At 40.3% G+C, this 13,032-nt stretch overlaps 2 protein-coding genes across 5 annotated transcripts in view; one reads left to right on the top strand and one right to left on the bottom strand.

Moving 5' to 3' along the window:
• INPP5F (inositol polyphosphate-5-phosphatase F) overlaps positions 1 to 8,011 on the top strand; it is an 83,800-nt gene extending 75,789 nt beyond the window's left edge. Inside the window, exons 1-6 of one of the 3 annotated variants that reach the window (XM_036123809.2) lie at positions 61 to 327; positions 1,537 to 1,608; positions 2,587 to 2,660; positions 3,092 to 3,220; positions 3,769 to 3,856; positions 5,740 to 8,011. In XM_036123809.2, coding sequence (XP_035979702.2) covers positions 272 to 327; positions 1,537 to 1,608; positions 2,587 to 2,660; positions 3,092 to 3,220; positions 3,769 to 3,856; positions 5,740 to 6,892 — 1,572 coding nt within the window. In that variant the 5' untranslated portion in view covers positions 61 to 271 and the 3' untranslated portion in view covers positions 6,893 to 8,011. Of the gene's footprint in view, positions 1 to 60; positions 328 to 1,536; positions 1,609 to 2,586; positions 2,661 to 3,091; positions 3,221 to 3,768; positions 3,857 to 5,739 lie in introns of those variants that run through there. The other 2 variants (XM_036123805.2, XM_078077060.1) reach the window with 2 other exon arrangements.
• Positions 8,012 to 9,525: 1,514 nt separating this feature from the next.
• MCMBP (minichromosome maintenance complex binding protein) overlaps positions 9,526 to 13,032 on the bottom strand; it is a 46,927-nt gene continuing 43,420 nt past the window's right edge. For both annotated transcript variants that reach the window (XM_036123812.2, XM_036123813.2), the window contains exons 15-16: positions 10,974 to 11,062; positions 9,526 to 10,609 (exon numbers count right to left, since the gene is read on the bottom strand). In XM_036123812.2, coding sequence (XP_035979705.1) covers positions 10,483 to 10,609; positions 10,974 to 11,062 — 216 coding nt within the window. In that variant the 3' untranslated portion in view covers positions 9,526 to 10,482. The remainder of the gene's footprint in view (positions 10,610 to 10,973; positions 11,063 to 13,032) is intronic.

The raw sequence follows: 13,032 nt of genomic DNA, 5'->3' as shown, positions 1-13,032 counted from the left end.
CTTAATTTTCTCGTCCGTGTTGACAGTCGTGTCTGTTGTGCGCTTCGGGGGAGGGTGGGGGGAGGGACTCTATTTACTGCAGCGGAGACTCCAGTAAAACCGCGGGGGGGGGGGGGGCTTTTCCTGACCGCCTGTTACGTGCCCAGTGCTTTCTGTTAGAGACATAGTGTTAGTGACTGAGGATCCTGGGGGACTGATGTAAATAGTGCCGCCCGGGTCGGAACTGCTCTGCGGCCGCGCCGACGCGTACGAGGACTTTCTCGCCCGCGGGATGTGCGCTGACGTCACCGCGGTGGCTCGGCGGCAGCGCCCGCGGCCGGCGCGCGAGTGAGTACGGCGGCGGGGGCTCCGCGGCCGGGTCAGCTAGGGCGCACATCTGGGGTCCGGCTGTGGGGTCGTGGGTCCTGGCATCTCAGTCGCCGTATTTTTCGGTATTATTTTAGGTGAAAATCGAGGCGTATTTGTTGTTAGATTAAGACCGTCCGAGGTACGTGCGCTGCGACAAGGTGCTGCGGCTGTAAATTACTGCGGGTTCAGACTCTGGTGCGCTTTCCGCCGCAGCACGCACTAAACCATGACCTCATTCTGACGCAGTCGGAGGACGGGACTTCCATCGACAAATGATTTTCTTCCCTCCTGTTTTCCATTTGTTTTTCAGTAGCATTTGGTAAATCTTGGCAAATAGGTACGAAATTCTAAGGGAGCAATACCCACTCGTACAGTGGAATTTTGAGACCAATATTAGAACATAGATTAATTTCCACCTTTTGATTGGAAATTCATATTGTTTATATTAGATGAATATTAGAAGCTTCAAGTTCACATTTTGCCTGCTTTATCTGTTGGTTATTTGTAGATTTTATACGTGGGCCATTTTTTTATTAGTAATCACTATTTTGCTGTAGGTTTAATGGATTCATCAACACTCACCTTGTTTCTGACCCTTAGTTTGATATTTGATTTGTGAGTGGAGGGAAAGTACAGCAAAACGGACTTAGACTAAGGAAGTGTTTACCCGTTCTTTAGAAGCCAAATAAATCTGGAGTAAGAAACATACAAAGTGGTTTGGGCTTGGTCCCATTTTTGCACCTAAATGTTCTTTGTAATTTTTTTCCCCCAAAAGATGCATGCATTCTACACGTGTGTAAAAATATACTTAATGTGAAGTTAGGTCTTGTGAGATAATCTAGACATTTTCTCCCTTCTGAACCTGAGGGTTTTCCTTTCTTCCCAATCCCCTCCCCCTGCAAATTATCTTGTTTTCCTGAGTCCTCCCACCTCCTTGACCACCACTGAGAAGGGACCTCTCCTCAGCTACCGTCCTTTCCTGACACCTACCCCCCTCCTCAAACTGGGTTCCTTTTTCCCCCCCTCCAAATGGATAGATTGTATACATCTGACTTTAAAAGTAGGACTCACTGATTGATTCCCACCCCAACCAATCTTTTATCTTAAGTGGTTCTGCTATAGAAAGAATTTTGGTGAGAACGCAGATGAAAATGAAAATGTTTTATTCCCTGTGTCATGTCTGTTTAGCCTCATTGATGCTACTCACAGAGATGTGGATGTGCTGTTACTGCTTTCTAACTCTGCCTACTACGTGGCCTAGTAAGTTGCTTATTGATTTAAAGCTTTTAATTGTTCTTTAATGAATCTGGTTTTGCTATATGGAACTTCACTGAACTTTACATACTGTTACATCACTGTTCCTCTTATCAGTTTGAAAATGTGATTTTAGAGTTGTAATCAGTGTTTATATAATATTCTTTTAGCATTTAGTTTATTTCCTATATATTTTCCATGTTTTGATGTACTCCATATCCTTTGTTAATGAGTATACATTTTTTATTACTATCCAGTACACATTTCCCCATTGTTTAGCACTGATACTTCCATTTTATTTCTATTAGCAATGATACACTTGTCTTTGTGCAGATAATTTTGTGCACATGCATGCACACACATGCTTCTCTTTGGTTACAAGAGTATGATGAATTCTAGTAATTGTGTGGTTTATTGCCAGATCTCCAGAAAGACTACTAATTAACAATGCCACTAGCACAAATACAAGTACTTTCTCATTTGCCTTACCAAAATCAATTTTTTTCTCTAAGTAAATACTTTCTTTTTGGCCTTGTATGAACAGTCATTTTTTTAAGTCACTGGCCCAGGTGCCCGTTGGCATTGATCATATGGATTTTTTTATTCTTGATTTTGGACAGCAGGTTTATCTGCTGTGTTATTCACAAACACATACCTTCAGTATATGTATGTGTGTGTTTGCCTTCCTTTTAGGTTAAGTTTTAGGTTTGTTGATTTTATTTTGTAAAAGTTTTTATAAAACAAATTATATTTTGTAATTGATTTTAGTGTAAGATCTATAAGCTGATTCTCCTTTCGCTACTGAATTACATATATGTTAATCTCATTTCATCTAGTTTTTAAAATGTTTAACTCTATCCCAGAGTGTATTGAGCCCTGGAAGATTTTAACTGCATAGAAGTTGCTACTATTATATCTCAGCTGACAAGCCAAATATGCTTTTGATTTTAATCCTATTTTTTTACTTCCTTTCCCTTTATCCAGTTATGATGATGAAGTTGATAAAGTAAACCAGTATCAACGACTAAGTCTAGAAGACCTGGAAAAAATAGAAATAGGTAAATTTTAACATGCTAACCAAGTCCTAGAAAGCAAATACTGTTCTCCCAAGAGTGGGCCACATTGAGCAAGCATTACAACTTAATAGAACCAGAAAAGGATACTGATATTGCAAGTGGTCTATTTCTTAGGACTCTATTCTTTAGAGATTAGTGGTGGATGATAGAGTCTAATAACTATTTCTTTTATTACTTACCTTGTGAAGATTTAACCAAGGATCAAGAAAGTTTAAATATTTGAGACTAAAGAAGAGTTTTTTAGTCTCATCAAACCAAATCATCTTATTGTCATGATTGTATTTTGTGTACTCTCATTTAGAATAAGAAAAATGTGCTAAGTACCTAACCAACGAATAAGTGTTAGTATTTCGAAGATACAGAAAAAAGTAAATTTTATGTTAAAGATTTAACCATATTCGTTTGGGTTTTAGGTCCTGAACCCACTCTCTTTGGTAAGCCGAAGTTCTCCTGCATGCGATTGCACTACAGATATAAAGAAGCAAGTGGCTATTTCCACACACTGAGAGCTGTAATGCGCAATCCAGAAGAGGACGGGAAAGGTAATGGAGAGAGGACAGTATTCAGTGGTAACTTTTGTGGGGACAGTACATACCATTACAAATGGAACATAGCTTTGTAATCTTAAAATAGCTACTCTGTGTCCAGAAAGCAGGGAACTTATTTGAACTGATCTAGCTTGGGGCAAGGGTGTCTGTAATGGGAAATATCTCAGTGTGTTTGGTCATAGGGGTCCTAGCGCTTTTTACCACCACATATGCTTCTCATGGACAGTAGTCAGGGAACATTGCTGTCTTGTTCACGGCTGTGGCCTTGGCATCTAACACAGGACTAACACAGGACAAATGAGAATAAACTTTTAATTCCAATTGATTTGGCTCATTTGCCCTTTATTAACTCTTCTGTTAAAATTTGTTTCAGAACATTTTGAATTAGTGGGGAGAGTAATAACAAGCAGTTTTCTGTAAATTGTAGCAAATAAACTTGTATTTAAATTTAAGATCACAAATTTCATTTAGGGTTCTGAATTACAAGTGCTATTTTAGTATGTTTTTGGAGAAACTAGCAAGCAGTTGTATTTGGGTTTCAGATACCCTTCAGTGCATTGCAGAGATGCTGCAGATAACCAAGCAAGCCATGGGATTAGATGTACCTATAATTGAGAAAAAACTTGAGAGGTAAGTATACTACTTTGATTTTCTCAAGAATAAAGACCTTATTATCCAAAGTCTTATTTCTTTAAAAGTATCTGCAAAATGGGGAGAAATCAAATTATTGGTAATATATTGGTATTTAGACTGGGAAATGTCAAATTTCTGTGGCCATAATTTAAACAACTTTAAAACATACTGGCTGTCATTTTCTCTATAAGTGCCAGTGGGTTCTGAATTTGGGGAAGGAATGCCTATAAAGAGATTATTTCACATTAAAATTTGGATTTCCCATCTGATTATGTTTCATGGCCCACATTCGACTAGAGAAGAGCCATTTGGTCATCTAGAGAAAAACTGTTCAGTCTTGTGTTAGTAGAGAGAATTGTTTCAGTAGCTCTTTAACATTCCTAATTTTTACGAAATATGCTCATGACCAGAAAGTCAAATATCCGTACTGAAACATGTGGCAAATAGCAGTCACTTTTTCTTATACTTAACAGCTGTCATGAGGGAATGCCAAATGAGAAAACCCTTTATTACATATCCCGTATCTTTTAAAATAATTGTAGGTAATCCACAGGAAACATAAACATTCTGCCCCCCTCCCACCTGAATTCAGCCAAGTTGGAATGGGTGCAGACAGCTTTAGTTAAGATGCTGTACATTCCCATCTATAGTCTGTGTTGGCTTGGCTGGTGTTTAGGTTGTCCATGTAGTAGACCTGCCCTAAATGGTAGCCACTTGCCCCGAAAGTGACTGTAGTAGTCTCCTCCTCCCCCATCCACGTTTCAGTTAGCTGTGGTCAGCCCTGGTCTGGGAGCAGGTGATCCTCCTCTTGACGCTCAGTCACTTCATCTCACCGTGCAGGCATTTTATCATCTCACATCCTCACCAGAAGGGTGAGTACAGTACAATAAGATTTTTAGAGAGAGGACGTTCATATAAATTTTATTTACGGTATTATAAATTATTAATCTCTTATACTCTGCCTAGTTATAAATTAAACTTTGTCACAGATTATATATGTATAGGGAAAAACATAGTACATACAGGGTTTGATCCTATCCGTGGCTTCAGCTAGCCATTGGGGGTTTTGGAATATATCCCCCACAGGTAAGGGGGGAAACTACTGTTGTCTGAATTTTGGGTGTGGTGTTTTTAATTCTTAGAATACACAAAAATGCAGGTTGAGGCAACCATTGGGAGGCTTATCTCCCTTCCTCTGCTGCTTCCCCCTCCTCTGAATGCCAAAGAGAATCCAGTTGAAGGAAACATGCAATAATAATGATCAAATCTAAAGACACAGTTTTGATCCAGAAGAACTCAACATGATTAATCCAACTACTGTGAGGATCTTGACAGAGTAGGATTACGATTTACAGATGTAGCATTTCCACAGGCTGGCTCTTCAGTGCACGGGCTGCTTGAGGACAGGACACGCAGGAAACTGCTTACCGGACTGGGGGTTAAAGTCGCACAGCCAGGGCACCCTTCCCACTCAGTGCCCCGGGACAGCTTGTCAATGTTTTAAAAGGCTTCTGCTGCCCGATTGTAAACTACTACTCACTGATTGCTTCAAAGACTTAGTAACAAAAAGAGTAAGATACCTCATTAATCATCTTTTAGTAGTGATTATATGTTGAGCTATTTTGTATATACTGGATTAAATAAAATCAAAATTTCTATTTTTAATATGGCTAGAAAAATTTAAAACTACATCTAGCTTACATTTCTATTGTACAGTACTGTTCTAGCATCAACTCCAAGGGATTATCTGATTTTACCAATTAGCAGTGCACGGTTTCAGAAATTGGGCCCAATTTAAGTAACAGCTTTCACTTAACAGTAACTGGAAATGGCATATTGGATTTCAGAGGGAGTTAACTGTTTTCTCTTCTAATTTGTAGGAAGAGCAGTAAACCTCATGAAGACATCCTTGGCATCAGATCTCAAAACCAAGGCTCTTTGGCACAGGGAAAGAATTTTTTAATGAGCAAATTTTCATCTCTAAATCAAAAAGTGAAACAGACCAAATCCAATGTAAATATTGGCAATCTCCGAAAGCTAGGAAACTTTGCCAAACCTGAAATGAAAGTTAACTTTCTAAAACCAAACTTAAAAGTGAATCTTTGGAAGTCAGATAGTAGTCTTGAAACTATGGAAACCACAGGTGCAATGGATAACAAAGTCCAGGCAGAGTCGGATGGGGAAATGTCTTCAGAGAATGACTCCTACCACTCTGATGAATTCCTTACAAATTCCAAGTCTGATGAAGACAAACAGCTAGCTAACTCTTTAGAGAACGTAGGGCCAAGAGACTATGTTCTTCCTAGTTGTGGTATTATCGCTTCAGCACCTCGGTTAGGCAGTCGGTCCCAGTCCATTAGCAGCACTGATATTAGCATTCATGCTCCTTCAGAGATTGTTGCTCATGGAAGTGGGTCTGGAAAAGGCCATGAGTCTCCTTTGAAGAAGAGTCCTTCTGCTGACAACATATACATACTGACTAGCTTTGCCAAGCCTGTGGATATTTACTGCCACAGATTTGTACAAGATGCACAAAACAAAATGACCCAGCTGTCAGAAACAGGGTCTGTTTGTCAGCAGGCTAGTGAGGAGGGAAATCAAATGGCCAATCAAGCTTCTAGTGAAGAAACACAATCAGAATCAACAGAACGGATACCTTCCCGGCCGTCTCAGTTAGATGTGTCTTTTTCTGCAACAGGTCCCCAGTATTTGTCAGTTGAACCAGTGCATCCAGTTGTATCTCAAAAGACCCCTGGCTCTGGACCCAGCACGCTTGAATTTGAGACAGGGCTTCATGGAACTCCTTCTCCTTCAGAGGGCGGTAGCAGCAGAGCAGTCTCTCCCTTTGCAAAGATTCGAAGTTCCATGGTCCAAGTTGCTAGTATCACTCAAGCTGGCTTCACCCAAGGGATCCATTTCGCAGTGGCAAAGGTTCAGAAGAGCCCTGCAGAACCTGAAGGGGTTAATGAAGTCCAGCAAAATGAACTTAAAAGTATGTTTACACAATGCCAGACACGAATAATTCAGATTTAGTTTTTAGCCACAAAGAATCCTATGGCTTTTATTTAATCCAAAAAGATTAGGCTATTTTAACCTGTATTGTCTTTGAAGCTAGGGATCACAAATTCTAATTATGTTTATTGGGAAAGGTTTTTAAAGGAGTCTGAAGCTGAGCAGATTTCCAGATTTGAGAGCCAGGACGACAGGAGTACGTCACCCTAGAAGGTGTGAACGTGAGTAGCTTATACACTACAGAGCAGTTGGTCTCTGAAAGTAATTTGGGGAGAATTACTTTGAGACAGTAATAACCTGAACCTTTTGTGGAGTCGGGTGGATAAGTGAAGTGTAGGAAGGAAACACATAAAGGATGAACATGGGGACACATGTAGGAGAATAGCATTTTTCATAATTTGTCTTCTGTTTGTCCATTCATTTCTGTGTAAATACATTTAGTTTTTAGTGACTTTAGAGTGTTACTAGTACGAAGAAGCATTTGAATATTAAAAACTTCTAGTTTAGCTTTGATGGCTTAACCATTCCCTATTAAGAGTTAATTGAGGGTTACTGGCATTACAGTCAAGAAAGGTATGCCCATTTGATCCTAATTTTCCCCATAGTCTGCTTAAAATACTCTGCCCCTTGTACACCCCAAAGTCTAGAATTAAGACTGGTCACTCATAAAACCTGAGACACTGGATGTGCATACCAGCACCTGTTAAATTATTTTGCTGTGTTCAGGAATGGAAGACTACATTTCCCGGATACTGGTAATTCTTGAAATGAGTGTTGAAGTTGTAATTTTTTGCGGGGGAACATTCCTTAACATCTTGTACAGACTGTAACTGGGTTGTTGAAAACTTAGTCTGAAGCACAGTTGTACTAAAACTGACATGACTAGAATCCTGAACCATGGAACCATGGCCTCAGAAAAGCCCATACGAGAACGTTGCACATCTTATTCCAAACAAGTATTGGTTTGTCCGGTCTCTTTAGAGCCTTACTCTGTTGAAGTGATTCTCAGCTCAACATTATGTCTGTTGTAACTTTGATAAGTATTTCCACATTTGTTATTTATTAGTGGTATCTTTTTTTTGAAGTGTCAAATCTTGTGACTATTTAAAATAAAATACCATTGTAATTTAAAATGACAAATGTGTATGAGAATTAATATTTTAAAGATAATGTTGATTTCTAAATCAGATTAAAAAATTCGTAAGGTAAACTGTAACTGATCACTTGGGTCTCAGCCTTTCCAGTATTTTCCTCTTTTAAGTGATTATATGACTTTACAAATGAAGTCCATCACAAACCATCAAATTTTAAACACCCAAACACGGAAACTGAATGCTTTATTCTGTTCTTTTCTTCTGGGTCTTCAGAGTATTAAAGTGTTGCACAACGGGAGAGAAAATATAAGCAAAGGTCAGGTGATACATGTATCTTTAAGCTCCACGAAATTTGTTCCAGTCAGGGAACTGTGTTCAAACTTCACTGTCCAGTGTGTGGGCGAAGGAGAAAAGAAAGGGGTTCTGCAGCCCACGGTTCCAGTCTCCTACCCAAGTGGGCTGCCAGCAGGACGACACCAGGCTGAACCACCTCCCACAGTCAGCTTTCAGTGAAGATTTCCCACCAGGAGGGCATGGGATCTTTTCCCACACATCATGGGATAAGTCTTACAATCATGAAAAACAACCCAAAGTACTAATAATTTGGGAAGTTCTGTTTATTTCAAAGAGGGTTTTCCTTTCAAGGGAACTTTTCTGCAAGATCAAGCAAATTACGTACTTCTCTTTGGTAAATTACAATTCACATTGGCACAATAAGCACATGATAACTAATCTGCTCGAATTTTATTCTCACAAATCCAGTTGAGTCTTGATTTTATTTCTAAAAGGTTAAGGAAGTCTAGTCTACCAGTTATAAAAACGAAAACCAGTTAGAATTCTAAATATAAACAGATTACTTCTATTAGTTTATAAAAATAGATTTGAGTTTAGGAAAAGTTAAACAACTAGGATTTTTCACTTCAGTTCATTAGGCATAATGAATTTCTTGGTTTTTAAGGCTAACCCTGTTTCCTTGTTTAGCAATGTCAATGGGGGGGGGGGTGCCAAAAGAGCACTTACAGAATCATTTAACTGATCTCCTCTTTCCCACTAGGTAAGTTACTGGCTAAAAAAACACATTAATCTTCATACATAACCACTGACAGCTTAAAAAAAGTAATGGTCTAAACTTTTCAAACATTCTTGATGTCACAATTACACTATACTGTATTAACTGCTTTCTAGGTATCGGTAATGATATTTTTGTTACTTTAAAAACTATTATGTTAGGGGCACCTGGGTGGCTCAGTCGGTTAAGCATCTGCCTTTGGCTCAGGTCATGATCCTGGGGTCCTGGGATGGAGCTCCCACATCAGGCTCTCTGTTCAGCGGGGAACCTGCTTCTCCCTCTCCGTTTCTGTCAAATAAATAAAATCTTTAAAAAAAAAAAAACTAAAAACTTTTATATTAAATCTGTAATTGGTCTGGGAAAAACTTACCTAAAGCTTTATTGGGTATTCCTGGATTAGTAGGTATGTTCGTTAACACATCTGGAACTAATGGAAAAACTTACACAAAAGTTTAAAATCCAATACAATCATCAAAGCAACTAAATGACAATTATTAGGAAAACAATTTAAAACTTTATTTTCTACAGAAGGCATATTTTAAAAAGTTAACTGTTTGCTTTCTTCCTATTTGGGCAAAACAACCTATCCTAGGACAGCATTCCCTTAAGTCCCATAAAACAGTGGTTCCCAAATGCACAGGGGTGAAATGAGAAAAAAAGGACAATGTAGTGTTTTTTCCAAAAAAGCTGTATTTATTCCATTTAAAGGACTCTCTTATTCGGAGAGTGTCCTTTTATGGGAAAAAAAAATGGTGATAATACAGTGGTTTCTTTAAGATTACTTGGCAAAATACATTGGCAACCCTCTCCCCCAAATTTTTGGAAATGTTACTGGTCCATGAAATCCAAAAGTCTGGGAACCACTGCCATGTAAAGACTAATTCTGCAGGTTATTAACAACTGTTAAGTGGAAAAAAACTTCTGTGGTCAAATGTCTGGGAAATGATACTACAGAATTTCACAGAGTCATGTGAATTAATGGCAGCTACACCCCATTCCCCAAACTTGGACCACTAAACACATTCAGACCCACCATTAATTGGAAAGACATTGTAAAAATCTGAACAACTCCTCTGACTTTGGAATTCCAACAAATTTCTTCAAATGAAGTTGACATTAGCATTTCAACAGAGTCTGACCTATGACTTGGCTGAAACTAAGGAAATGGTATCAGCAACATTATCAATATTAAACTTTTAATATCAAATACATTTTTGTACATGTTACTAATTTATATAATTATAAAACAATCAAAAGCTCCATAAAATCAGTAAGGTAAAAGCCCTTACTGAATATTATATAAACTTCAGATGTTACCAGGCTTGACTTCAGGAAAAGTCATTGGTTTTTGATACAAATTATCTACAAAACAATGTGGTATAAATGGTATTTGAATTTTACAATAATGTGGCTACAATCTGCCCACTACTCTCCTAGGTGTCAGATCTTTAAAGTTCATTTCCATTCACACATTTCTGCTGTTGAAGCCTGGTTCTTCTTAAAGACTCCAGCTGCTTTGCTCTGAGCCACCGCTCTCTGGACAGTGTTGTCTGGCCGGCACTGAGAGACAGGAACCTGGCGTGAAACACAGAAACGGATTTAAGTCTAGACCTAGGACAGGATCTCGTTCTTTTTCTTTCTTTCTTCCTTTTTAAAGAACCTAGGAATACTGGCTTAGGGGTCAAGACCATCTGGTTGCTACATACAAGTCAAGAGCCAAGTTAGACTTCCACAGAGGGATCTTTGAAGTTTAGAGACAAAAAGCAAGCCTGTTCCACTGGTCACGGGCCAAACACAATCTCCCTTCACTAAGCCCTTTCACAAGGTATTTTAAAGGAAAAACATTTCCACTGGTAGAAATCTGCCTCAGTTACTCCTAAAAATTGGGAGGTTCACACAGAGCTTACTAAAACAGCAATTACGGACACGTACTACTCACCGAGCTACAATGAGCAACTGGTGGAGATCGTCAGCAGTGATGCTCTGAGGGTCGTTCTTGCGCATTTCCACGAAGTCCTCCTCAACTGCCTGTATGAAGAGAGTAAGTGGACTGCAACACTACCGCTTACGAAGAAACGCTACGCATTATGTAGGGAGAAGCAAAGTAACACAGTCCATCGGCTGATGCGAAAACAAGGAAGTCAGCCCTGCTGCTCAGGCTTCTTAGGAGACGAGGAGGGTACCAGAGCCATGCCTCACCCGCAGGGATAATGCTGCTGACAGACCTGGGGGGGCGGCCAAACATCTAGGTCCAGCAATGTGCACGGCCAGCAGGGCAGGGTAATAGTGTCAGCAGAAGTGGCAGAGCGAGGGAGGGCCACAGAAAATGCCAGTGAATTTTTATCCATTGAAGGGTACAAGAACACTAGCAAAAACTCTCAGAATCTGCTTCTTCAAAAGTCTGAAAACTAACCAGAATACAGGGAGTGTTTGTTCAAGAAAGAACACTGGGCTTTGAGGCATTTTAGTTTCCCTATCCACCCCCACCCCACCCCTGCAGCCCTGAAAAGGGACAGCCTGGCCATCACAAGAGAGGGTTCTTTCAAAGCACCATTCCTGAGATCTGTCATTCTCGTGACTGGTGGTTCCCTGCGAGAAGCCACGTGCAAGGCTGTGTTTATTCGGCCCGACTCTGCTTACCCAGTGTGAACAGCCTCTTCTCCCAGGGAACTTAGCAAAAACAATCAGAAGCAATTACTGATCATCCTGGCTGCTTCACGCACTGGATAGTCGTTGGGGCAAATAGGCAGCTAACCAAAACTCTTAAAAGAAAAAACTAGGGAATGAGAACTTTTCTCCTCCCAAAAGCCCCCAAAGGATGGTCTCTATCTCCCCAGCAACGCAGAAGGCCACGTGCGTGCAAAGGGGCGTGCACACCCTCAGAAGATCGGAGCAGGCCCTAAGCCATCCTGAGTGACCTTCTCTGTGCAAGCAGTAAGAGAAGGGTGGGTCACAGCTGTAAAGAGTTGCCAGAGTGTTGAAGGCCTGCCCCCATGGAGACACAGAGCCCTTGGCTTTGACTGGGAGACCTGTTTCCAGGCATCTAAGGAAATTAAATTTCTATCTGATCACTGACTGAGCTAACAGAGCAGAGACTCCAGGAACCGCATACAAAGAATACATTTCATAGAGTTCATTCAGAAAAGCCACTAAGCAATAAGCAACAACAACAAACCCTAGGGAGAGGGAGGATCCACCAGAGCAGAGCTATCCTATCACTTAAATATCTGGTTTTCAAAACAAAAATGAGGAGACATAGAAAGAAACAAGAACATCTGCACCCCTTCACTGGAAACAAAGAAGTCAGCAGAAACAGTCCTTGAGGAAACCCAAATATTGGACTTGCTAGACAAAGACTTTATTTTTTTTTTTTTAAGATTTATTTGAGAGAGAGAGAGAAACGGTGAGAGAGGCGTGCACGAGAGAGCACCAGCGGTGGAGAGGGAGAAGCAGGCTGCACATCGAATAGGGAGCCTGACGTGGGGCTCGATCCCAGGACCCGCAGATCATGTCCTGAGCCGAAGGCAGATGCTTAACCAACTGAGCCACCCAGGCGCCCCTAGACAAAGACTTTAAATCAGCTCTTTAAATACATTCAAAGAACTAAAGGAAACCACATATAAAGAGCTAAAACAAAGTAGCAGAATGATGTCACACTAAATAAAAAATATCAAGATAGATAGAAATTATTTAAAAATCAAGTAGGGGGCACCTGGGTCGCTCTGTCGGTTAAGCATCTAACTCTTGGTTTCGGCTGAAGTCACGACCTGCGGGTTGTGGGAAGGGGCACGGCATCAGGCTCCACGCTCAGCGCAGTCTGCTTGGGATTCTCTCCCCCTCCCCCCCCGCCCCTCTTCCCCCGCTCGCTCATTCACTCTCTCTGAATAAAGTCTTTAAAAAAAAAAAATAAAAAGCAAATAGAAATTCTGAAGGTGAACAATATAACTGAGACTTAAAATTCACTAGAACTACAAGGCTCAGCGTTGTGCAGCAGGCAG

This window comes from Halichoerus grypus, chromosome 7, assembly GCF_964656455.1.
Source record: "Halichoerus grypus chromosome 7, mHalGry1.hap1.1, whole genome shotgun sequence".
Taxonomy (NCBI): Eukaryota; Metazoa; Chordata; class Mammalia; order Carnivora; family Phocidae; genus Halichoerus; species Halichoerus grypus.
The sequence above is the reverse complement of the archived record's forward strand: the minus strand, read 5'-3'. Positions and strand labels throughout refer to the sequence as shown.